General features: G+C 43.4%; 2 protein-coding genes across 4 annotated transcripts in view; one reads left to right on the top strand and one right to left on the bottom strand.

Annotated features, from left to right (window-relative positions):
• Positions 1–14583, bottom strand: part of Yaf2 (YY1 associated factor 2) — a 59191-nt gene extending 44608 nt beyond the window's left edge. Inside the window, 2 exon segments of the mRNA XM_050129213.1 lie at positions 14030–14155; positions 14441–14583. Of these exon segments, the coding sequence (XP_049985170.1) occupies positions 14030–14155; positions 14441–14466 (152 nt within the window). The 5' untranslated portion in view covers positions 14467–14583.
• LOC126492679 (taperin-like) lies at positions 14465–22363 on the top strand. 3 transcript variants are annotated; one of them, XR_007589651.1, is made up of 4 exons: positions 14465–14912; positions 19537–19636; positions 21349–21382; positions 22008–22363. XR_007589651.1 is itself a non-coding variant. In XM_050129227.1 (2 exons), exons 1-2 carry the CDS (start codon positions 14465–14467, stop codon positions 19563–19565), a joined length of 477 nt encoding a protein of 158 aa, XP_049985184.1. In that variant the 3' UTR covers positions 19566–20348. The 3 variants fall into 3 exon arrangements, 1 of the variants encoding a protein (XP_049985184.1); XR_007589649.1 differs by having other exon boundaries at positions 21349–22363; XM_050129227.1 differs by lacking the exons at positions 21349–21382; positions 22008–22363 and having other exon boundaries at positions 19537–20348.
• The last annotated feature ends 3703 nt before the right edge of the window (positions 22364–26066 follow it).

The raw sequence follows: 26066 nt of genomic DNA, 5'->3' as shown, positions 1-26066 counted from the left end.
TCCCAGGGCAGACACAGCGATGTAGAGAGAGACTGCCTCAAAACAAAACAAAACAAATACACAAAAAAGAATGTAGTAGCTAGTGGGACATGTAATCACAATAATCCGGGGGCAGAGGCAGGAGGATCCTGCGTTTGAGCTCATCTGGGCTAAACAAACAGAATGTCTCAAGTAATAGAAAGCCCAGGCATGGTGGTTTACACCTGCAATCCAGAGCTCTTAAACAAGGCAGAAGGGGCACCACCATTAGTTTGAGCCACCCTGAACTCTACAATGAGTCTAAAGTCTTTCCGAGCTGCACAGTAGGAAGTTATCTGGAAAGGAACATTGTGGGGAGGTATATGTAGTTCAGTTGTAGAGTACTTGCCTAAAATGCACAAACTCCTAGGTTCAATGCCCAGCATTCAGAACAAGAGGCTGGATAAGGTAAGGGTAGCAGGCTATAGCTCAATGTTGGAATGCTTGTCTACTATACGTGAGGCCTTGGATTCCATCTCCAGCACTGTCTCTCTGTCTCTGTCTCTCTCACACATGTACACAAACACTGAATTTTAACTACATAAATCACTATCAATACCATTCCAATACATAACTACAAGGCATTATATTACATTTACCTTAGTAATGGAAGCTATTCAGACATTAAAACTTGCCAGAAACATTGTTGCAAGCTGTTTCCATACCCTAATGCCTTATTTATAAGACAGAATCTTGTAAGAGCAGTTGCCAACAAATTCTGAGTGAAAATATAAAGGTCAGTCTGTGTCCACTTTTTTGAGTGATATTTCACAGCTAATAATGTGCAAACTGTTGTCAAAAGTGCAGTTAAGTCCTAGTCCCTGGTACTCCTGCTCTACCCCAGACAACTGCCTTTTCCTATGTACACTCTGGGTTTCCCTAATGAGCTTCCCCCTCAAAAGACAATCCTGCCAACAGTAAAAAGTTTTAACTGTAAACTGTGGTGGGCCCTGAAATGACTGCAGCTCTAGCTGACAACTTGATTACAGCTTTGTGACAAGAAAGAGGAAAATTTTAAGTTGCAATATTAAAATTATTCTGACCAGATCTTATAGTCATGCAACACTTTTCAAATCAACTCTTTTTTAATGATTTGTTTTATTTTTATTTTATATATATACTGATACTTTGCCTACATGTACATAAATACACTGCGTGTATGCCTGGTGCCCGTGGCAGTCAAAAAAGGGGGCTTAGTCCTTGAAACTGGAGTTATAAATGAGTGTAAGGTGTCAGTGAGTGCTGGGACTCAAACCCTGGTGCTATGGACGGCAGAATTATGCAGTAAGAGCTCACCGAGCCCATCAGAGATGCCTATCTCATGGAGACAGACCTTATGTCACAAGCAATGAGGGATGCTGTCACCAGAGATGCACATCTGATGGGAGACACCTTATCTAGCAGAACAATAACCTGTCACCTGTCTTCATTGCAGATTTCTTGTGTTAAGAGCTCTTTCCCTCACATTACAGTTTGGAGAGTTTTCCCACAGCACTACAGTGTGTTAATCAATTACTGGGCACAATATCCCCTATGCATTGGTATATTGGATGACTGTTCCCAGCAATACGTGATTCTGGCAAGAAAGTAATCACAGTCAATGCCCTTGCTCTCTCAACCAGTCTTAGTATAAACTTAGAAGTCTGCCCTCCTGCAATTATCTTCCTTGGCAGACAGTTGGTCAGTGTTAGAGTCCAGGCAAAGAGACCTCTATTAAGACATTCACAGATGCCCAAGGCAAGAATTACAGCAAGTCTGAACTTGTCTCTGAGCCACAGCTCTCAGAGAGATAAAGAACAAGAATGTGTCTTGGATTCACTCTACCAGCAAATAGGAAAGTGCTGTCCCAAGCTAACCTCACATTAACCTTAAAGCATGTCAGTTCTTCACTTGCCAGTTACTATTACAGATCTATGTCTCAAAGTTGTCACTGGGCACTGTGCCCCCCTTGTCTAGTTGAGGTTTTGCTCCAATGGCCTTGGGACCTTATGTTGCCATGGCAAAGGCTCTGCCCTTATAGCTTAGCCTAGGAATGTACTTCGAACCAATGAGAGCTACTCTTGTAACTACTTCTTTGGCTTCAAGCCTCCAGAGGAAAGGTAGTAGCTGGAGGGAGAAGCTGGTAGAAATTAGGAGAAATGTAAATGGATAAGAATGTAGGAAAAATAAGAATGTAGGAAAATGAAGAAGAGGAAAAAGAATGTAACAGAATTGGAATTGAAATTAGAATTGAGACAGAAAATTAAAGCTAAGAAATTACAGACAATTAGGACAGAAGAATTAAATTAGAGGCCGAAGAAAAAAAAGAGAATAATAAAGAACATGACTCTTGGAATGTTTATGAAGTTACTATAGAGATTTTTCAACCCCTCCTTCGCTCCTGACTGGCATTTCATCTTTGGGACCCCGGGTAGAGGCTAGAGCCGGTCTCTTAGCCCTTACACCCTAGTCTAAGAGCAACAAGTACTCTCAACCACCGAAAAATCTCACAAGCCCCTCAAATCAATTAATGACAACCTCTAAAAAATAAGAGCATATTTTCTGTATAAAACTGACTTTATAAAACAGTGGCAAATTTTTCTAATGTGAATTCAACATAGTCTTAAATTAACAGTACTAGTTCATGGCAGCTGAACGGTGGTTCTGAGCACCTCCTTTTCCTTCTTTTGAAAGGGAAGTTATTCCTTCTTTATTACCAATGAGCGAGGTTTAAGTAAAAACTCCTCTTTTATATTTTACCAGGCGCAATTCTAATCATTCACATTTACAGAAATCCCACCTCACTTTAAAAGTGCATGTTAAACCGGGCGGTGGTGGCGCACGCCTTTAATCCCAGCATTTGGGAGGCAGAGGCAGGCAGATCTCTGTGAGTTCGAGTCCAGCCTGGCCTACAAGAGCTAGTTCCAGGACAAGTTCTAAAGCTACAGAGAAGCCCTGTCTTGAAAAAACAAAAACTAAATTAAATAAATAAATAAAATAAAATAAATTGCATGTTAAGACTGCAGAGATTGCACAATACGGACATCTGCCGCTAAGTCTGATTATCTTCATCCCCAGACCCCACCTAATAAAAGAAGAAAACCAACTCCTCAAAGCTGTTCTCTACACCCCACACACAGAGACAAACACACAAATACAGTAAAGTGACACATAGACTGAGAATGTAATTCATTTGCAGAGAATCTGACTGTAAGGTTCAATACCAGCATTGAAAAAAATTTAAAAAGTCACCTCCAAAAGAAAAGCTTCCTCCCCTTTGTCAAGACAAAACAAAACAAAAAGGCCTAGAATGACAGCTGACACCCCAATGTTGCATTCCCACTAAGTGACTAAGTGTAATAGCACTCTAGGTAACCCTGAGACACAATAAAGTGATGTTTCAGCTATTTTTATAAACCCTCTACCAAAGAAAAGAGAATGAAGAGACCAAGCAGCAGTCAGCAAACCTGCTGAATATCTGGCTCTGGTACCGTGCTGTGACTAGATACTCCTCCTTCCCAACCACAGAGACTAGATTAAGGCAAATGGAAGGCTACCTAGGAAGGGACTGTGACCAAAGTGAACCACCAATAGTAGGAAAAATGCTTTGACTCAATTCCTAATGGTCATTCAAACTAACCTGGCAACAAGAAGCTGTTAACATGTCTTCCAGAACAGTGAAAGCCACCACTTACTACTTAATGCTCTTTGTTTGACTGCATGTATGTATTTGCACCACATAAGGGCTTAGTGCCAAGAAGGTCAGAAAAGGACACCAGATTCCCTAGAACTTGAATTATGGATGTTGTGAGTGCCAGGAACGGAATCCAGGTCTTCTGCAAGAGCAACAAATGCTCTTAACCACTGCCACCTCTCCAGTTCCCCATGGACATCCTCACCACCCCCCATGAACAAATACCTTAAATTGAATAAGTCACTCAGGAACTTAAAATTTAGTCAAGGAACATAATATATTTCAAAAAATGTCATAATTTTACTGTTGTCATTTTTAGTCTACATAATTTTTTGTCTGGTTGTTAGGTTTGGGTTTGGGGGGGTTGTTTGTTTGTTGTTGTTGTTTGAGAGAGTCTCTCCTCATATCTCTGACTGTTCTGGAACATGCTATATAAACTAGGCCAGCCTCAAACTTACAGAGAGCCTTCTGCCTCTGCCTTCCAAATGCTAGGATTAAAGACATGTGGCACCATACCTGGAACCAGATTATACAATTTTCAATAACTGAATAATAAGACCCCAAATATTACAAATGAGATCATAAAAAATAATAACTTTCCAAAGCACCCTTTAAAATGCTAAGGGAGAACCTGCAGAATAGCTTAGCAAGTACAGGTCCCTGCTGGGCAAGCCTGATGCCTGAGTTATCAACAGATAAGAAAAGAACCAATTCTCAAAGGTTCTTTTCTAACCTCCATGTGGACACACACACCAATAAGTCAAAGAATTTTTTAAACATTAAGGTTTTCTATACAATATCATCCTTATTATGAAGACAATAGAAACTTATGAACTAAATAATCTGATAAAAACCTTTTAAATGTGATCTTAAAAATGTTTGGAAAACTCATTAGTCATAGAGAAACAAGTAAAAATAAAGAAATGTTAATTGGAAGCATTTAAATATCTAGAATGCTCCAGGTGCTTTCCTAGCTTGGGAGGACTGAAATGAATAAAACATTATCTGCCCTACAGAGCAGATAAATATCTCAATAATTTTACTGCATTTTGATGATTCACTAGGAATGATTACACAGCACAACCACACACTCACAAATTTCAGTGTGGAAAAGGGTAAAGTGTTCTTCAGCAGTACCAGCTGAGAATACTTCAGTGACACCTCACAGAACTGATTAAGATATTTGTGCTGCGTGGACAACTTTACACAAGCTAGAATCACTAGGGAGAAGGGAGCCTCAGTTGAGAGATGCTACCATTAGATCGGGCTATAGGCAAACCTGTAGGGAAATTTCTTAATTAGGGATTGATGTGGGAGGGCCCAGCCCATTGTAATGGACCTACCTCTGGGCAAGTGGGTCCTGGGTTCTATAAGAAAACAGGCTGAAGCCGGGCAGTGGTGGCACATGCTTTAAATCCTTGCACACGGGAGGCCAAGACAGGCGGATCTCTGTGAATTCAAGGCTAGCCAGATCTACAGAGCAACTTCCAGGACAGGCCCCAAAGGTACAGAGAAACCCTGTCTCAAAGAAACAAAGAAAAAGAGCGTGCGCAAGCAAGCGAGCAAGCAGACTGAGCAACCCATGGAGAACAAGCCAGTAAGAAGCACTCTTCCATGGCCTCTGTGTCAGCTCCTACCTCCAGATTCCTCCCAGTTTGAGCTCCTGTTCTGACTTCCTTCAATAACAGATAATGATGTCGAAGAGCAAGCCAAATAAGCCCTTTCCTCCCGGGTCATGGTGTTTCATCACAGCAATAGTGACCCTAACTGAGACATATACACAGCAGGAAGTGAAGCTAGGAAAATAATTTAGGAATGACTTACTATGGATTTGATGTTATGGAACTCTGTTGTCCACACCTGAAATGGCCATTGCCATCTTTAAAATCACAGAAGTTGTAACTTTCGACTGAGATCTTCCTAGGACTGGGCTCACTCAGTTTGGCCCCATGCCGAAGCCTCAATGCTTGCTGAGCTCCTTAGTGAGATGGTCTCTACCAGGTACATGAACACTGAGAGCATCTAAGTGACTTAAACCAGCATAAAAATCAGGCTCCAAAGGTGGTGAAGATAGTGCTGGAATGATAGCTCAGCAGTTAAGAGCACTGGTTACTCTTCCAGGGGACCCAGGTTCAATTTCCACATGGCAACTTCTATAGCTCTAGTCCGGAGAATCTGACACTCTCTTCAGGCCTCTGAAAGTACTGCACACATGTGATACATGGAGACACAACAAACACCCATACACATAAAATACATTTTTAAATGAAAGAAAAAATTAAAAGTGCTAAAGCAGTCAAGAAGGCCTGTCATGATGGCAACTCAAAGACGTGTGTGATGGGTTAGTTTCTAGGAGAAATGCTAATAACCAAATTGAGTACTTGTGAGCCTCTGGGAAGCTTCAGTGAAGGTACAAAGGATTAAAAAAGAGTAAACTTGTTCCAGGGGTGGGCAATTGCTCCCCCACCCTGGGAAGTACAAACTGCTCTCCCAGTTTGGGATCTTTCAATACTCAGGTGTAGCCAATGAGAAAGCAGCAGCTAGCAGTAGTACTGCCTGTTTAGAGCCTGTGGAGTAAGCAAAAGCACACCTCCTGAGGCACTAGATCTAGCCCTACCTCGCCCCTGGGGAATGTGAGGTGTCAGCCTCAGTAGCCCACCTGATACACACCTGAGAGGAAGGACCTCAATTAAGGAATTGCCTATATCAGACTGGCTGTGGGCATGTCTGTGAGGCATTTTCTTAGTTGCTAATTGACATCAGAGGGCCCAGTCCACTGTGAGCAGTCATCCCTGGGCAGAGGTCCTAGGTTATAAGGTAAGTAGTGGAGCAAGTCACAGGGAGCCAACAATCAAGCAGTTTTCTTCCAGGTTCCTACCTCCCAGTTCCCTCAATGACAGACTATACTATGAAAGACATAATAATCCTTTTTGTCCCAAGCTGCTTTTGGTCAGTGTTTTATCTCAGCAACAGAAAAGCAAACCTGGACAGGGATGAGGAGTGGGGATGCACAAGACACAGGAGTTCATCCATGACCATGGGTTAGAGGAAAATAAGTAATATTACCCATGGAGCTGCTCTATCCAAAACTACTCTTGAAAAACTGATGCAAGTGATGGGATCTTTCATGCTGTTCTGGACCCTGCTGCCCATGTTTTCTTCCTATTAGCTGCTGAAGACCCACTGGCACTTGCCTCGCTTCAATTACATAAAAGCCTGAATGTCACATAGATTTAGAAAAGAATCTTGAAAACATGAAAGAGCAACTAAAAGAGCACAAATGAGAAAATCAATCCACATAAGGCGCATGGGCCATGGACACTGCAAAATTCTTGAGTTTTACGGCTGGGTCAGGTGCCAGTAATAAGGTAATTGAAAAATATCCACAACTGTCTATGCCTATAAACTTTAAAACCATGGTTAAGAATTTTCATGAAGGTACCCTGCTTGGATGAAAAAAAAGCACTTGTGGAAGTCACAAGGTTACTGGATGAAAATTCTAGTGCCAGGCTAGGAGGATCACTGAAGCTACACAAATCAAACAGGCTACTGCTGGTGCTATAGGTTGTATGCTAAACTAGATGTTAAGACTCTACTACTGAAAACATCAAGAACTTTGGTTGCAGGACATGGGGAGTCAGGATAGGCTGAGTCCAAAGCATACTCCCAACTAGCTATGATTTGTAGTACAGACAAGTACTACAAAGGCTGCTAAAGAATTGTTGCCCAAGGTCTTACTCAGCAATGTATCCTGCATGCTAGCAGCATCAGTATGCCAGGCAATCTGTGTCCAAAGATGCAGAAATGTCATGACTAAGAGAACACTTAAGCACCTTCCAAGGCCTGCTCCAGTGAAGAAACTTAGGTTTGGAACTATAAGTCAGGATAGGGACCCATGGCTGAGAGGTCATAAAGCCTATGGAGAAGCTACTGCTGTGGTTTTGCTAAATGGATATGATGTGTCCCCATCAACCTGCCTTTTATGTTTATGACCATGGATTATGACTGCTGTTGGCCCTGGTCAAAAAACCATCTTTTTGTAGGGTCAGATTTCGGCAGAGACTCATCAGCAGTCAAAGTGCTGAGGATAAGTGACACTTACCATGAATAATATAGCTCAATGCTCCACCCTAAATAAGAGAAAATGACATCAAGGCTCAGGGATGATCATGTGGAAAGGGGAGCACAAGGAATGAGATCTAAGAGACACAGGACAAAGTAGAATGCTGAGAAACTCTGTTCTCCAGCCACTGCCATCCTGAAATCAGTGCGGCTGCACAAGACTTTCCTAACTGAAGGGGCAACAGTCCAGGAATCAAAGATTCGCAAGCCACGCTTCTCCTGTGTGAAAATATACAAACACCTGGTAGAGGGTAGTCTCTTCTTGGGGGTGCATGCTCCTCTTATAAGTAACCCCAGCTAGCTGTAGAATTGTGTCTTTGGTCAGTTATTGCCTCTCTCCCCGAGGCGAGCAGAATCAGGACTGCTGAGATCAGCACGGACAGCTGAGCGCCATGCTTTGGCACTCATCGTTTAGTTAGTTGCCAATTTTTTTAAACATACAAGGACCAGCATGTGTAGGTTTTGTAAAAGATGTATGTAGCATTTTGAGAAAGAGATCAATTAGTCTAATATCACATTATCTCATGGAAAAAATGGCACAGGATTCTGAACTGTAATAACAGAAATGAGAGACAAGCCATGGAAAATAACAGTAAGTTTGAGTCAAGGTTAAAACAATGATCATTTCTAGCTTAGGTCTTAGAAAATGTTTATGACACATACAAGGTAAAGAATATAGAAAAGTCAAATATGACTAGGTTAAAAATTAATTTCAGAGACTTGCTAGGAATAAAGGAGTGTTGGTGATATCAAAGAAGAAATATTTTAATTCAAAAACAAAAGCCACCAACATGCAAGACCAAGAAGGTGACACTTCAAAGAAGACTAAAGTAAAGTCAACAAGTTTTAGCAGTTAAGGCAGACCATCATTTATCAGACTAAACAGGAAGTACAACAAATATCTGCTCAAGTCAACCTCCTATGCAGGAAACACAGGCCTGTAAAGCTATGGGCCAGCAGTTCAGTTTTTGGTCTCAGGATTTTGTCACACTCTCAAAAGCTACCTTTACTTGGACTTCGTAAATATTCATTTATTTTTATTTTATGAGTGTTTGACTGCATACATGTATATGCTCCACATGCAGGCAATGCCCAACGAGATCAGAAGAGGTCACCGGATCCCTTATTAGCAGCCATGTAGGTGCTGGGAATCAAATCTTGATTCTTGGAAAGAGCAGCAAAGCACTCTTAAGTTCTGGGCCATCTTTCAGCCCCTGTTTATGTGTTCTCATCTATGTATATTGTTCTGGAAATAAGAACAGACCAAGCTCAGTGACAGAGCACTTGCTTTACCACTGACGAGACCTTGCATTCTATGTCCAGAAAACACAAATACATGTTTGCTAGTTCATGTTTAAACACATCACATTTTAATTAAATGATATATTATTTATAAGGAGCAAGAACCTCTGCATTTTCCAAAATAAAGATAAGTTTGTGTATAGTGATTTTTTTTTGGCACGCTTCCCACATCTGCTTAACCAAAGTGTGTTCTGTCATGCCTGTCCATGCATTTAATTTCTTGTACTACATTATCTTGGTCCAAGAACATGAAATATACTTAGGCTCCAAAACATATTTAAAAGAAGAAGTTTTTTCTTTAAAAAAAAAAAAGAAGAAGAAGAAGACGACAGTGTCTTACTTCATAGCCCAGGATGACCTCAAACTTGCAATGTCCCCTGGCTGCTTCCAAAGCACTAGACCAGAAAGCATGTGCCACCACACTCAGTCTCAACTCTGCTCCTTCAAGGAATTATAAATCTTCTGTTTTCCAAGTAGTTATGTCTTTTTCTTTTTATTGTATGCATTCGTGTTTTTCCTACATGTATATATGTGCAAAAATGCTGGCTTCCCCTGCAATGAAGTTAGACACTTGTGCTGGGAGTTGAACCTGGATCCTCTCGAGCAACCAGTGCTCTTAACTGCTGAGCCATCTCTTCAGTCCCAGTAGTTGTTTCTTAAAGTTAGTTGCAATGGAAAACCTAAAAGCACCATCAACTAAGTTTTCAATATATTTCCTCAAAAATCTGTCTATTTTGTACTTTGATTATCCATGTATGGCTCTTTAACACCATATTGCATAGATTATCAGGAAAAAACAGTTCACCAAGTTATACTGATCTTCCAAATATGGAGACAGTTCAAGAAAATACCAGAAATTACATTCACTGATATCATTACTTATCTTACCAGACAAAAAAATATGGAGAAAAGCAAAACGTAAAAGGGCTGTATACAAAAACTTCTGAATATTCAGAAGTACCAAAGCTCATTATTTTGATTATGGGTTTTCACTTGGCTTATATCACTGATAAAAAAAACACCATCCAATTTTCTCTTGACAAGGACAAACTCACTGCGCTTACTTTCAGAAAATACCTGTGAAAGATTCACATCTGAATAATTATAATCGTCCAGGTTGCCTTTAAAGTGAAAGCAGCCCTTCACATAAATGAAAACAGCAAGTTGGACTTGCACCAGAGGCAGCACAAGCATCTTCCTTTGTCTCCAGCACAAGAGCTACACATGTGCTTCCCGTTTTGTCAGACTACTGGAGCAAAGATAACAGAACTACCTGTTACCTGCTTCACAGGAGCACTCTCGGGTGGGTTTTCAGCAGATGGTGGGGAAGGGCACACTGACTACAATGGCATGCGGTTCAGCTTTGAGTCACACTGAAACGAACATTTTCACATTTCACCACACAGTTAACAGTGAGAAGGATGAACAACAGCTCAGTGCTGTCAGGAAAACAGCTTGACGTCACAGATTAACTATTATAAAATAAGAAGGTTCCTCCTTCCGCATTCTGAAAATTATTACTAGATACAATCCAAACACTTAATCCCCTTCACAATTTCCCTACTAAACAACGAATTTGTATGAGTTCTTTAACCCAAGATAAACAGAGGATAAGCCCTTGAGAATAAGTACCTAAATAACAAGTAAAAGTGTTCTTCAAGTAGTGGAAGATAAGAAACTGTGTGTTTCAACAGAAAACCCAGACCATTAGATGGCCCTTGTTTTGCTTCTTTTATTTCTATACCAAGTGTCTATTAAAAAAAAAACTGGTACCAAACCTCAAACTAACAAACAGAAAGCCACTGTGACAGATAATAGCTACACTGTAAACACTTTCTCACCTGATATAGATGGTTGCTATAGAATTTCTTCAGATGTGTACTTTATAGTTTATTCCTACTTTATAGAAGCTGAAATAACCTTTTACCAAGAGTCAACTCCTAACCATAATACTGTGTTAGCTATAAAGTATACATATATTTTAATAGGTAATTTTATCTCTTCCGTTCACACTAAAAATATAATACCTCACATAATTTATTTTTTATTTATTTTCTGAGTGCTTTGCCTGCATTTATGTCTATATATCATGTATGTGCCTGTTACTAACAGAGACCAGATGAGGCCATCAGAGCCTCTAAGACTGGAGTTACAGAAGGCTATGAGCTGCCAAATGAGTTCTGGGAATGGAACCTAGGTCCTCTGGAAAAGCACCTGTGCTCTTAATTGATGAACCACCTTTCCAGCCCCTTACTTACAAAATTATATAAAGCCCAAAGTGTTTCTCACCCACAAAACACTAACAAAAGCAAAGAAACTACAATTTCCTCACTACAGGCATAAGTAGTACAGACCTATCTCAGATCTGTACAACCAAAGACACTAGAGAAACTTGGTGAAAAGCTCAAATGAGACATGGAGTTATCAGACTCCTGCCCACCATAAAAACCAGTACTTTTCTACTGTGACATCTTCATATCTCCCCAAGATGAGACCAAGAAGACACCTACCCTGAAAAATTAAAAACTACATTACCAGGCATGCCTGAATGCCTGTAGGACTAGGATGACTTACGAACTAGCATTAAGACAACAGTTCAAAACCAAAGTAAATGACTTTGTCACTTTTATTTCTATCTGCTATCCAAATTAAGCAAGAAATTGTCCATTCCTACATGAAAATATTCATCTTAATTCAATCATCCAGCAGTTAATATCTTCCAAGGCAATACTTAAACACTTTCCTTTCTATTACGTTTCTTAATACTTCCTTACTACTGAACAGTTCATTTCCTGAAGTCTCCAAGTTTTTATTATGATACTCACTTTAAAACAGCCAGCCCTATAGGAGACTAGGCAGCACCTCTGACAATGTAGTGTCTGTTTTTGGGGATTTGGTTTTATTTGTTTGTTTCCTTTTAAAATACTCCCTGTCTGAGGGGGTTCATGCCAGTAATCCTAGCACGTAATCATATCTACTTATTAGCAATGACCTGTTCTGCTGCTCTGTCTGAACATGGATTCCACTCTCAATTTCAGAAACAGCAGAAGGACAGGTAACAGAAAGCAGAGAAAGGAGAGCTCTTATAGTCAATTTATGGCCAAAGTCAAAAGAAAAAAGATAATGCAGAGGGAGGAAGGAGGAAGCCGAGAGGGTCACAGTGCAGAACACTTACTTTTAGGAACAGAGTGTCCCTTAGACTTCTGGTGAGTTGCCCAGAGCCTCTTCAGTTTCAATCCAAATGACAATGCTTCTCTGAGTCCTCAAGTAATGTTTCCACCACTAAAAATTGGATCTACAAGAGCTCAGATATACTGGTGAAAAGTGTCAGAGGCCCCCAGGTAGGCCTCTGAGCCAACTCCCCTGTGTACTACACTCTTCTTCCAGATGCCAGGTGTTCAGCCTGTTGCTTCTCTTCCGGGTGTCACCACCTACTCTAACCCCAAGACTGACTGTAGAGTAGGACGCCAGCTCCCCCCCCCTTCCTGCTGTCCCTGCAAATAAACAAACAGGCCCTTCTAATGCCAGCATTTTTCTAATAGTGACAAAGGAATATGGGGGACAAAAAAAAAAAGCAGCAATATAGTAGCAGAGATTAGGATTATAGTAACTGTCTCTACTTCAAAATGCCTGCCTCCCAAAAAAAGTCAAATGTTCTACATATTGCTTATTTATAAATACGTAGATATACAATTATATATGCTAAGCCATTCCCAGCCTTACAGACTTATAAAGATACATCCTGCTTTTCAAAACATTTAAAACAGGAGTTCAAAAATAGCAAATAGTTTCTCTTTTTAGAACCTTTCCTTTAACTTACAAGGTATTTTAAAACTTGCTTTTTAATGAACATGAAACGCTGAAAATGTTATCTAATGTAAATAAGAATTTACTGTAAAAGCCTATTGAGATTTACAAGACAGGTGTGTTAAAAAGCAACTAGGATTGTAGAAACAATAAAATCCTGACACGTCTCTACACTTAAATTTTTAATAAAATTCTATGAATTGCATTCAAAACCAAGATAAGTCATTTTTAGAAATAACTTGGACTACTTAGAATATGTCAAAATTATACAGGGACTCTTTTTCAAGCAACAAGAAACTTCCCAGTGTTCTTACTGTGCTAAAGTGTATTTTAATAGGCTTCATAGGCATCAAAATAAACACTTTATCTAAATATTGCTCCAAATCACAAAGATTCTAGGAAGTGAATTCAAAGGCTCCAAGTGCAGACAGATGGAGAATGTCACTAACTGAATTTCCTAGACTTAATCTTTGTGTTTATCTTTTAAAGACAATTATGACACACAACAAATTTAAGGCTCAAAACAGGCAAAGATCACGTTAACAAAAACAAAAAAAAAAGATCGTTCGTCTCAAGAGATTCAGATATTCGGAGTAAAAAACGTGTTCCTGAGTTCGCTTCTCAACTACTTCACTGCAAAATATTACAGAAATAGAACAAAAACAAGATGCAAAACCTTGGCCTGACCCTTCCGGATGTCCGTCACTAAGAAACTTTAACCTATTCCGATCCTACAACGAGACACTTTTCCCCCCCCGAGGGTCGAATGACACCGCGGCCTTTCCGCCACCCTCTGCCCCCACCCCATTGCACACTAACAACAATGCGGCCAACGTCTCCGTGCCAGGCTGGGGAGGGGGCACCGCACCGGCCGCGCACAAGAATCGCAGCCGCCAGCGACCCCCTAGCACCATTCATCCTCCGCAGCGGTCGTTGCGAGCGCTACCGCCGCCGACCCCTTCGCCGCCGCGAGCCACGGCGGAGCTGGGTCGCGCCCCACCGCGGCCGCCGCCTGGCTGGCCGCCCCGCCGTCCCCGCGTCACGCGGGGGTGAGGGCGCTGGGAGTGGGGTGGGGGAGGACGCCGGCCGCGGGCGCGCGGGACTCACCGGGTGGAGGTGCCCTTCCGCACATCGCACATCATGCACTTGAAGGCCTCGGCGCTGTTCCGGAAGGTGCAGACGCTGCAGTCCCAGTAGCCCTCATCCGAGGAGGGCTTCGGCTGCCGCTTCGGCCTGCAGGACACAACCGGACACGACGCCGCAGCGCGGGGTCAGCCGCAGGCCGCGCCCGGCCCCCGTGCCCCGCCCCGCCCGGCCCGCGACCCCCGCCCCGCCCCCCCCTCCCCCGGCGCCGCGCAGGGGAGGGGGGGGGAGCGCGGCCGCTGACCCCGGCCGCCATCGAGGCCCATTGTGGGCAGCAGCCGCGCGCCGCGCCGCGCCCCCCCCACCTCCCACCCCGTGCCGCGCCACCGGCCTCGCGGACCGCGGCCGCCCCGCCGGCGGGCCGCCGTACCCTACCTGGTCGGGCTCTTCTTGTCGCCCATGCTCGCTGTCGACGCGCGCCTCGGAGCCGCGGCCGGTCTGTCAGCCGCCCGGGGGAGAGGGGTCGGCGGAAGCGCCGAAGCGAGGGGGCGGGGAAGGCCGCGCCGCGAGCTGCAGCCGCCGCCGCCGCCGCCGCCGCCGGATCCCACGCAGCCTCCAGCTGTCGGGGAAACTCCTGCCCGCGCGCACGTGACCCGCGCCGCCCAACCAGCGGCCGCGCCGGAGACTTCAAACGCGGGGAGCGCGGCCCAGCACCCGGGACGAGTTCGAGGGCGCCGCCTCCCCGCCTCCCGCCCGGAGCTTCCCAGGCCCCGGAATCCCGGAGGGACGCGCGCTGGCAGGCGCTGGCAGAGGCCGGTGCGCTCGGGCACGCGGCTCCCCTCGCCCCCGCGCGCCGCGGGGACTGTCACCCTTCGTTTGGAGAAGCCAGACGGAAGCTCAAGGAAAGGTTCGGTGCCCTGCTCTTAGCTTACATAATTCAAACATGACGAAACCACAGGGTCTGATCCCGTTTTCATTCCAGAAGCGTTCTCTCTGCCTCACGGGGCTCTGCAGTGGCTTGTTATAAAACGGATGCTTCCCATGACAAACGAGCTTGCTGGTGCCCTGAACACCCACGCCCCCATACACACACACACACACACACACACACACACACACACACCGATCTCTTTATTTGAGCCTACTGGAGACATGCATCTCGTGCTAGATGGTCCTTTAAGTTCTGGTTCCACCTCGCCGATCGAGCCGGTAGCCCACCGCCGGAGTTATCATGCCTTCGCTCTAATCAAGAGACGACCTTAGCGTGGCAGTCGGTTACTCGCCAGCAGGAAAGCTGCACCCTGAAGAGAGAATAATGAATGTCATCCCTTCACAGAGCCCTGCCTTCTTTACTTCGGTGGAGGCATAGAAGCTTAGCGTCAGGCTTAAGTGAAGAGGACCCGAGTTCAGGCACTGCGTGCTTAACTGTCGGAAAAGAAGAGGCTGTGTGACTCGCTGTTGGGATGTACTGTAGGATGTTTAAGAAATCCCTACCCAAATGGAACAGAGCGGGATAAAGCAAATTCCCATCATAATACTCAGAGTGGGATGGCAACTAAAACCTTTTCATTGTTTTAATTATTTACAAAAGCCTTAATATCTTGCATTATGTTATCTGAGAGTAATTGAAATAGGAAAGAAAAAACCCAGCTAAGGGGAGACTTCTGCATTGATGTAATACTTTCTAAGCAACAGGAACTAATAAGTTAATAACCGAAATGAGAAACGCCATCTTTTTTATCATTGGGAATTAGAGATTAATTGGGGTAATTAAGAGGGAAATAGGCTGCAGGCCTCCAAGAGAAGGAACTCAAAATGAGGTGTAGCAGAACGGGCCGGGCCTCTAGCTCGGTGATGGAGCACTTGCTTACCATGCAAAAGTCTCTGAGTTACTGAAGATTTGAAAAAACATTTAAAAGGTTGATTTAAGTGGGGTTTTGCTTGGTCGGTTAACATCACTTTATTTTTGCAAACCAGAGATGAGTCTAAAAGTTATGTATGAGCTGTTGCATTAATTTTCCAAGGTTAGTGTTAGAGGCTGGGTGTTTTCTGGAATGGGAATGTGTTTTCCCATGATACCGGAGGCTCCAAGTAAGAGACAGGGTTTTCAGCAGGACTGGTTCTTCCCAGGCCTGTGCTCTTGGCTTGCAGATAGCTATCTGTTTTGATCCCACCTTCACAGAGTCAAGTATGCCTGTATCCTGATCTTTGTATATCTGTGCCTATGTCCAACTCTCTTCTTATAAAGGTGGCATTCATGGGAGTAAAGCCTACAGCAGTGGTTCTGAACCTTGGGTCCGACCCCTCTTTCCCGTCTGTGGAATGTGCATTGTTTATTGTGCGCCCCGTGCATATGGAAGCCAGCGGTCAGCATCAGTTGTCTTCCTCAGTCACTGTCCGTATTCCACTTCAGATAAGTCTCCCACTGAACCTGGAGCTCTCTAATTCAGCTAGACTGGTGCCTGCCCCAACCCAACCACTGCGCAGCCGGGACTGTCACCCTTCATTTGGGGAAGCAAGAGGGAAACTCAAGGAAAGGTTCAGTGCCCTGAACCCCAGAGATCCTTTGTCCCTGTCTCTCTGGTGCTGGGGTAACAGGCTCGCACCACTGCATCCTGGGAAATTGAACTCAGTTCTTTATGCTTTCAACGCTAGAACTTTCCCAGTTGAGCCATGCCCCTCAACCCCTCCCCGCTTTTCTCTTGATTCCTCTATCCTGGCCATAGATAGGAAGGATGGCACCACGTTTTCACCTCTGGTTTAAAACGTGCACTGCATCTTGCAAGATAACAGGTATCATCAGGCATGGTGATTCACACGGATAATTCCATCACTCAGGAGCTGCAGCAGGAGCATTACTACTATGAGTTGAGTCCAGCCTGGGCTATAGAACAAGCCCTTATCTGAATTAACAAACCAACTGTAAGCATCACACTCTTCCAAGGTATTGTCTGAGGCAGCCAAGTCTTCATAAGCATTGTACTTTTTTCTGTTAGGTCAGGTGCTTCCTAGAGATGAGGTACACTGTTGATTAGTGACTTCCATGGTTTTGAGCAGATTGCTGCTTTCCTTATGACATAAGATAGCTCAGTTTATTCCTCTGCAGCACTGTTGTTCAGAGTACAATGGCAAGGAGTCCATGGAGAGTGATACCAGCAGTAGTGTTCTATACCGCAGTGTAGGCAAAGGCATTTCTAGAATATGTGCCTATTTCACTACAAAGATCTTTCTTCCGTGCCAGGAGGAAGTGGTCAGTATGATCAAACTGTTGAGGCAGCTGGCTTGTTCATCCAAGGAAACGTGCCACACCCGGTGCTGGTTTGTGCTGGTGTCTAGTTAGAGGTTCAGCAGTAGTGATGCATTTCGCAAATCTACACGGTTAGCCTTGGGAGAGAGTCACGGTACTGAGCCCACACAAAGGCACTGTCTCAGACAATATGGCCACTTTGCACATAAGCCCACCACGAAAGCACTCGGGTGACTGGAGAAAGTGGATGGCGTTCACTTCATTCTCTTCCACAAGCTTCCCTTCACATGACGCTCTATGTGCAATAGCTTGATGGCTCACTCTGCTGCCCATTCTGAAAGATCCGTCCAGTACTGGACTCCACTCTTTGCGTCAGTTTTCCAATCTACCCTGAGTTCCTGATCACTAAGCTTACCCATGAGTCAGCATGTATCCACTCCAACCTTGTAAACTTTCTTCTCAGCAGAATTTCTATCTACTGCCACCCTCAGGACCACCTCACTGTAGGGTGCCAGCCATCCTGTCATACAGAACCACTTGTAAACCAGGCCCAGAACTTTTTTTTGGGGGGGGGGGGGCTTTTTGTTTTGTTTTTGAGACAAGTTTTCTCTGTAGCTTTGGTGCCTGTCCTGGAACTAGCTATTGTAGACCAGGCTGACCTCGAACTCACAGAGATCCACCTGCCTCTGCCTCCCGAGTGCTGGGATTAAAGGCATGCGCCACCACCACCCGGCTTCTTCAAGTCTTTTAAGTTGCTTACAAATGCCCTGGGAATACGATTTTTATACGTGTCCTTGATGAATGTCCATGATTGCAAAAGAGAAGCTGGTAACACTGGAGAGAGTTGCTTAGTGTATGTGCTTTTCTAAAAATGCAGTTAAGTTACTTGTTCACAGGGAGCTTTAGGTTCGGTGTCACCAAAAAGCAAACAGGGTCTCAAAATGAGAAGTTCTTGGTTCTCATCAGTTATAGCGCACTTGTATTTTGGTGTGCTCCTGCAAATCCACATTGAAGGTATTAAAGGAGTACAGGGAAGCAGCCCCATATGTACCCCACAGCCCAGAACCTTAGTGATGTTGAATTTACAAACAGCATTTAATAAACTCATAGTAAAGATTTCACCCCAGTTACTTATTAAATTAGTTTATAAGCTTTCAATGTGAAATACATTGTAGCTACATTTAGAACCCTTGGTAATGTCAAATATATTTTAAAAATCCTTCTATGAATATATTTGACCCAAAAATTTCTACTATGACATCTGAAAAGTTAGGAGTACCTAAAAATCTCTTTGTCAAAAAAAAAAAAAAAAACAGCATGCACTATTAAATTCCTCAGTGGAGAAATATTTTTTCCTCAGACTTAATCATGGAGAATAATATTTTAGGGGGATTTTTAATCTTTTCTTCTGAAAATTTCCTAAGAAAATGATTGATGGCCAAGTGGGATGGCATACGATCTTAAACCCAGTACTCAAGAGGCAGAGGCAGGTGGATCTCTGTGAGTTTGAGGCCAGCCCAGTCAACATCATGAACTCCAGGATAGCCAGGACTACATAGCCCTGTCTCAAAAAGAAAAAAGGAAACGATGGGACAGTGTGTGTTTGTGAGTAGAATAATACATCTGCCCTCAGAGAAGAAGAGGAATTGTGTGAGGGAAGGGAGGGGTTAACAAGAGGAGGTGGAAAACTGGGAAAGGATGTCGAGAAGAGAGTGATTAAGACCAAAGGAAAATGACAGATATGTATAAATATGGCAAAAATATTGTGTGCCTGCTTCAGTAGCACAAACACTAAAATTCAGACAACAAATAGATTAATATGGTCCCTGTACAAGGATGTACACAAATCCATGAAGGAGTCCATATCTTAATGTGACCATAAAATGTACATGCAAGAAATATAATGAAATTCATTGTTACGATAATTGATATATGCTAATAAAAACATTAAAATTTTCCTAAATAACACAATTCATTAATATATTCTAGAAGCAAACACATCATATAAACATATACAATAATTTTTTTTTTTTTTTTTTTTTTGGTTTTTCGAGAAAGGGTTTCTCTGTGGCTTTGGAGCCTGTCCTGGAACTAGCTCTTGTAGACCAGGCTGGTCTCGAACTCACAGAGATCCACCTGCCTCTGCCTCCCAAGTGCTGGGATTAAAGGCGTGCGCCACCACCGCCCGGCTACAATAATGTTTTATACGGTATGATAATATTTTAAATATTATGTGACATTTCTTAGTTTTCTTATATTTGATTTTGTTTGTTTATTCTCACAGTCAACAGTTCCTTGTCCAACACTGGGTGACCTGAACTGAGCTCTTTGCTAAGGAGACCCTTGTCTGGATCCTCAGCATCCTGAATTTGGAGAGGCCCCAGGTCAGGTCCTGCAAGGCGCATGTGCTGTCCTCTGGTGCTGGAGGTTTTAGTAGGTGGTGTCAGCTGGCTCAGGTCTAAGTGGGCTCTGTGTGTGCACTTTCCTTCTTGGGATTTTCTCCCATTCCCTTTTCCTTACTCCCTGATTTCACAGAAGGGTGCTTAAGAGAACTTCAGTGCCCAGATCATCCTCCCTCGAGCAGGAGTGGGACACTCTAGAGCAGAAGCCCTGTGTTGAGGTTGCACTGAGGTTTCTGAGACCAGATAGCTCTGTAGCTCAGGCTGTCCTCAAATGTGTTAATGCCAACACTCAGGAAGCGAAAGCAGGATGATCCACTTGGTAGCCCTTCTGAGTTACTGGTAGAGGTGAGAACTCTCTAGTGGCTGGCTGTTCTGCCTCTCTTATCTCTCAGCTTTCACCACTAATACCTGACTCTCACCTCTATCAGTGCTCAGACTGAAAGGGTGATCCTGTCCTCAGACTGCATCCTCAGACTGTCTCCTCCTGCCATAGCATTTCCTGTCTCCACCTCCCTAGTGCTGGGATAAAAGGGGTGGGATCCCAAGTGCTGGGCTCACCTTTTCAAGAGTCTGTTTCTCTTTTAGACAGATTCATTCTTACGTAGTTAAGGGTGGCCTTGAAATAACAGAGATTCTTCTGCCTCTGTCCCCCAAGTCCTGGGATTAAATTGGGTTAGCTCTACACTGTAATGGCTTTAGCTCTGCGTTCTGATTTTCAGGGAAGCTTTATTTATTTATTTATTTTTTTTGGTGTGTGTGTGTGTGTGTGAGGGGGAGTTGTGGGTTTTTTTTGTTTTTTGTTTTGTTTTGTTTTGTTTTGTTTTGTGTTTCAAGACAGGTTTTCTCTGTAGCTTTGGAGTCTGTCCTAGAACTAGTTCTTGTAGACCAGGCCAGACCCCAAAGAGATCCGCCTGCCTCTGCCTCCCGACTGCTGGGATTAAAGGCATGCGCCACCACCTCCCGGTGGAAGCTTTATTTGTTAAGACAAACATAATATCACTACAACTCGGAGTCAGCTATCAGGAGGTGAAAGCTGAAGGATCAGAGAAGCGGAGTGGGCAGCCATTAGAGAGTTCTTACCTCTACCAATTCTCAGACCAAGGGGCGGTCCTGTCCCTAGGAATCCTCAGACTGCATCTGAGCTCCTGTCTCTTCCTGCCTTATATTGCTCTCTCTACCCAGCCACATCACTACTGTCTCCACCTGCCTAGTGCTGGGATTAAAGGCGTGTGATCCCAAGTACTGGGATCATCTTTGTGTGAGCTCTGTTTCTCTCTTAGACAGATTCAATCTCTTTTAGCCCATGGTGGCCTTGAACTCACAGAGATCCATCTGCCTCTGTCTTCTGAGTGCTAGGATTAAAAGTATGTGCCACCTCCACCTCTGTAACTTACTAGTGATTTAGCTCTGCACTCTGATCTTCAGGCAGGCTTTGTTAGATCACAAACAAGATATCACTACAGTGGATGGCACTGAATCTATTCTCAAGTTAGAGAGACCAGGGATCTTACTGGAACTGTTAGGTAGCCCACCTCTCCTCAGCCCAATGATTGCTCCTGTGGGTAGCATGGCTGTTTAACAGGACACCTCACTAAGGGTCACTAATGCCCTGCCAGGCAACTAGAAGTCCATTGGAGGGTTTTTGTTGTTGTTGTTTTACATGGTTTTTAAAACACTAATTTATTGTGTTACAGGGCACCTGTGGAGGCTGGATGACGGCTCATATGGGTGGGTCCTCTCCTCCTTATGTACTGTGTGGACCCTCGGGGTCAAACTCAGGTTATCATGCTTGCCAACTCTACTTTCCCTGTGGAGCCATCTATCCAGAACCCTCTAAGTTTATGAAGCTGGGTCTCATTTCGTAGCCCAGTGATGTCTCAAATTTGTAATCCTCCAGCCTCAGGCTTCTGAATACAGGTTTTTTTTTTTTTTGGAGGTTCATGCCACTAACCACAGCTTGTATCTTAGTTTCTATTTGAATCAAGGGCATGGCTCAAATATCACTGCTGAGGACAGCTGCTTAAACTATAGGTCCCAACAAATCCTGTAATTGTAATGATTTGGGGGGAAAGTTAAATTGTAATCTTTATAAATGTGTGTTTTGTTTTTTAATGTTTTAAAATAAGGCCTCACAACTTGGGGAGGCCTATTCTTCTTTTTTTTTTTATTTTTTAATGTGTAGCCCAGGCTGGCCTCGAACTTGTGATCCTCTTGTCTCTGCCTCCTTCAGCAAATCCTACCTGTGTGTGCCACAGTTGCCTCCAAGGTTGAAATATTTCGTCCTACAGGAAGTTCCCTAGGCAGGAAAGAGTTTTAGGAAGTCCCTGAAACTGACTGGATTCCCCTGTCTCAGTAAGCAGAAGCTAAGATTCCCCCACAAATGGAAAGGTGATTTGAGCTGCAAAGAAGATAGTCAGATGACCCAAACTGCCAAGGAGACTCAGAAAGCTAAGCTGCAAAGAAAACTCACACCAGAGCACCTGCATAGAAGCAACAGGAACCTGCTGAGCTGCAGGGAAGAGGTTGGACAACTGAGACACCTGGAAGGGCGTTCTCCAACATGCGGAACTGCCTGCAGACTGTGCAGTGTGCTCTGTGTTCCCAGGTTTGTGAGCTGCTTCCCATGCTGGGGTGGGCATTGATGATGCACTTGTCTTTGAGTTATTTCTGCTCCTGTAAGTAACCCCTCACCCATATCCCTCTAAGGAACTCTAATAAAATGCTTTAGTTTTCTACATTGGACTTGGGTGGTCTGCACTTTTGTCTGACGTGAGTTCCCTATCTGAGGTAAATAGACATGTGTCCTGCATCTCTCCAGGCAAAGTTTCATCGCACAACATAATGTCGTATAAATAAAATCAAAGAGACTATAGTCCTTTGAATCTGGAACCTTTCACATAGAATAATGTATCTGTATATGTGTGTTCATTCTTGTGTATACGTATGTTTATATGTGTTGGTGGGCCTATATGCCTGTGTGGAGGCATAGGATGAGGGTAATATTAGTTTTCTTTCCTCAGGAGCTATTTTCTTTTCTGTCTGTCTGTCTGTCTGTCTGTCTGTCTGTCTATCTTTCAAACTGTCTATTGTAGGCAGATTTTTTTCTGTCCCACCAATCAGCTCCCAGATCATGACGTGGAGACTTATTATTAATTATGAAAACTCAACCAATAGCTTAGGCTTGACCCACTAGCTAAATAACTTAAATTGACCCACTTCTATTCGTCTATGTGTCGTCATGTGATGTGTGGCATTTGCTTTTCCTCCTGCTTGTCTTACTATCTGTCTGGTTTCTCCCTTCCTCGCATTCTCTCTGCCCTAAAAATCCTGCCTAGCTATTGGCCATTTAGCTTTTTATTAAACCAGTCACAGTGACATACCTTCACACAGTGTAAAGTAATATTCCAGAACAATCTCTTTATCATCTACGTGTCTGTCTTTTTGTTTGTTGTTGTTGTTGATCCAGGGTTCTTCATTAGTCAGGAAATGGCCAAACAGAATAGGTGGAGGGGCAGGACAGCCCAGGACCCCGCCTGCCCCTGCCTCTGTGGAGCTGGAATTTCAAGCATGTGCTAGCACACTCAGCTTTACATGTGAGTTCTGGACATTGAACTTGCATTTGTGCAGCAAGCACTTTACCCATTAGTCATGTCCTCGGCTCCCTCTTTTAAGATTTTAAAGTTTATATTTAAAGTGCAATTGATTTAAGCAAACGTCCATGTAAAGTTTAGAATGCTGAGGAAGGTATATGTTCTCATTGGATCCAGTCACTGCAGAACTATTAATTCAAAGTACTACCCCTTTCTGTTGAATTGCCCTTGCACAATTGCTCAGAATCAACTGACCATGTTTTGAGGGGTTTATTGCACAACTCTGTTACATTCTATTGGTCAGCTTGTCTGTTCCTTTCATCAAGCCCATGCGGTCTTTTTTGAGACAGGGTTTCTCTGTAGCTTTGTTGCCTGTCCTGGAACTAGCTCTTGTAGACCAGGCTGGCCTCGAACTCACAGAGATCTGCCCGCCTCTGCCTCCCGAGTGCTGGGATTAAAGGCGTGCGCCACCACCGCCCGGCAAGCCCATGCTGTCTTAAGCATTATAAATTAATAGTTAAATCTTTCAATCTAATCGAATAGACATTGGCAATGATGTGTTGTATTATTTGTTTGTAAGTAGCTTTAGAAAATGGATCGATTTCTGCTGTTAATCTTTTATTTGAGAGGTTAGGACTTTCATTGAAAGGTGTAGGACTTTTGGGTTTTTTCTTGATGATGTCACTCTGTACAGCCCAGACAGACTTCAAATGTAGGATCATCTTGCCTCACCCTCCCCTGTGCTGGGGTTACAGGTTACACTGCACCCTCCGTGCTATTAAGTTTTAATTGTATTTATTAGTTATTTCATTGTTATTTATATTAAAATGGTGATACTTTCCCTTGACTCTGGTACAGTATGTTAGATCTTTACATGAGCAGTCTTCCCCCCCCCCCCCTTGCTGAGGGAATTGAACCCAGGACTTTTGCATGTCCATGCACTCTACTTCTGGGCCACATCCCCAAGCGTTCATGGACTGGTTTAGGTATGCTTATTTATTGTGAAATATGAGTAACTAAAAGTTACAGTTTTAGCTAATTTTTGATGTCCAGCTCAGCAGCGTGAAATATATTCCCATTGTTAGATATATAAGCACCACCAACCTTTCCACATGCTTTCAGCTTTCAAAGGTGACATGGTAAACAATGATAAACACCCTTGTCCCAGCCTCTGGCAACCAGTTTCACTTCTGTCTTTTGGAATCTGACCACCGCGTGCATACAGCCGCAGTGGCCTTCAAGCCTGACTTGTTTCATTTCTGTCTCTGAGGTTGAAAATGTGTGAGAATTTCTTCCCCTTTCATGTTGAGTCGTGTCCCACTGTATTTTAACAAACATCTTTCCTCATGCCTGTGAAAAGACACGACAAAAGCACCAGCAGGGAGGAATGGCTTGTTTTCTCACAGTTTGAGGGGACAGCCCATCATGGCCAGAAAGAGATACCTGCAGGAACATGTAGGAGCTGGTCATTGTGCACCCACGGTTGGAAAGCAGAGGGGGATGACCTCAGCTTAAGGAAAGGTGCTGCTTGCATTCAGGGTAGGTCTTCCTTGCCATGTTAAACCTTCTGGAAACACTGACACTCAGGTGATTTTTTTTTAAGGTGACTGTAAATCTAGCAGAGTAGATAATGAAGATGAGTCATCACAGGCATCTATACTACTTTTTCACCCGTTCATCTTGGTGGTGCTTAGGTTGTGTCCCCATTTCAGGTGTTTTGAAAGGGGATGATGTGAACATGAGTATTTAAATAACCTTAAGTCATTGGTTTCAGTCCTTTTGAGTGTGTCACTGGAGTGGAATTTATTGGATTATATCTTAATTCTACATTTAGTTTTTAAAGAACTGACATACCAATGGACTATAGACTTCAAGGAATTATGTGGTTATTTAACATTGATTTTTACATTAATGATAGACTTACAGAGATGATATAGAAAATGTAGATAGATTTTTTTATTTTAATGGGCAATATTATAGGTTGTGGGAAGGGCCAGGAGGGGCAGCTGAGGAAAGCATTCTGACGTTTCCATGAATGTTACTAGTATTAAAGATCCAGTATGTTCTTAGGGTCATTATTTGCTTTATACAATAGTTTTTCATTGAATTTATGCACATATGCTCTTATGTCTGTGTCTGTGTGCGTGCATGTGGGTGCCTGCAGAGGCCAGAAAAAGGCACAGGATCCCTTGGATCTGGGTCACAGGAATCTGTAAAGCCACCTTCCAGGTTAGGACCAAAACCAGGCCTTCATGATTGAGCATAAGTGCTCGTCACCTTGAGGCCACTCTCCAGTCACTTGCTTTTTGCTTTGGAAATTCTAATGTTAGAGGTATACTCAGCTTCTAAAATTTTGAATGTTTATTTTATTACTGCCTTTGTTACTTTTCTTTTGCTGTGAAGACACCATGATCAAGACAGCTTATAGAAGGAAGAGTTTGCTGGGGAATACAGTTTCAGATGCTTAGTCCATGACCGTCAGGACAACTCGCCAGCAGACACGGCAGTGAGCAGTAGCTAAGAGCTTCCATCTGACCCAGACGCACAGGGCAGAGGCAACTAGGAATTGTGAGACCTCAACGCCCAGCCCCAGTCACACACCTTCTCCAACAAAGACTTGTTTCTTAATCTCTTCCTACCAGTGCCACCAATGGAGGACCATGTATTTATGTGAGCCTACTGGGGCCATTCTCATTTAAACCACAATTACGATTCAAGAAGAGCTTACTCAAAAATACTTCGTTCTGGAAATAGTTTTCTACAAGGTTTTTTTTTTTTTTAAATGAGCCTGTAGCATGAATTATAATTATTTCTTTTTTTTT

The sequence above is a fragment of the Alexandromys fortis genome, unplaced genomic scaffold, assembly GCF_014885135.2.
Source record: "Alexandromys fortis isolate MF-2015 unplaced genomic scaffold, M_Fortis_MF-2015_v1.1 scaffold_28, whole genome shotgun sequence".
NCBI lineage: Eukaryota > Metazoa > Chordata > Mammalia > Rodentia > Cricetidae > Alexandromys > Alexandromys fortis.
This window is presented reverse-complemented; position numbering and strand designations above follow the sequence as displayed.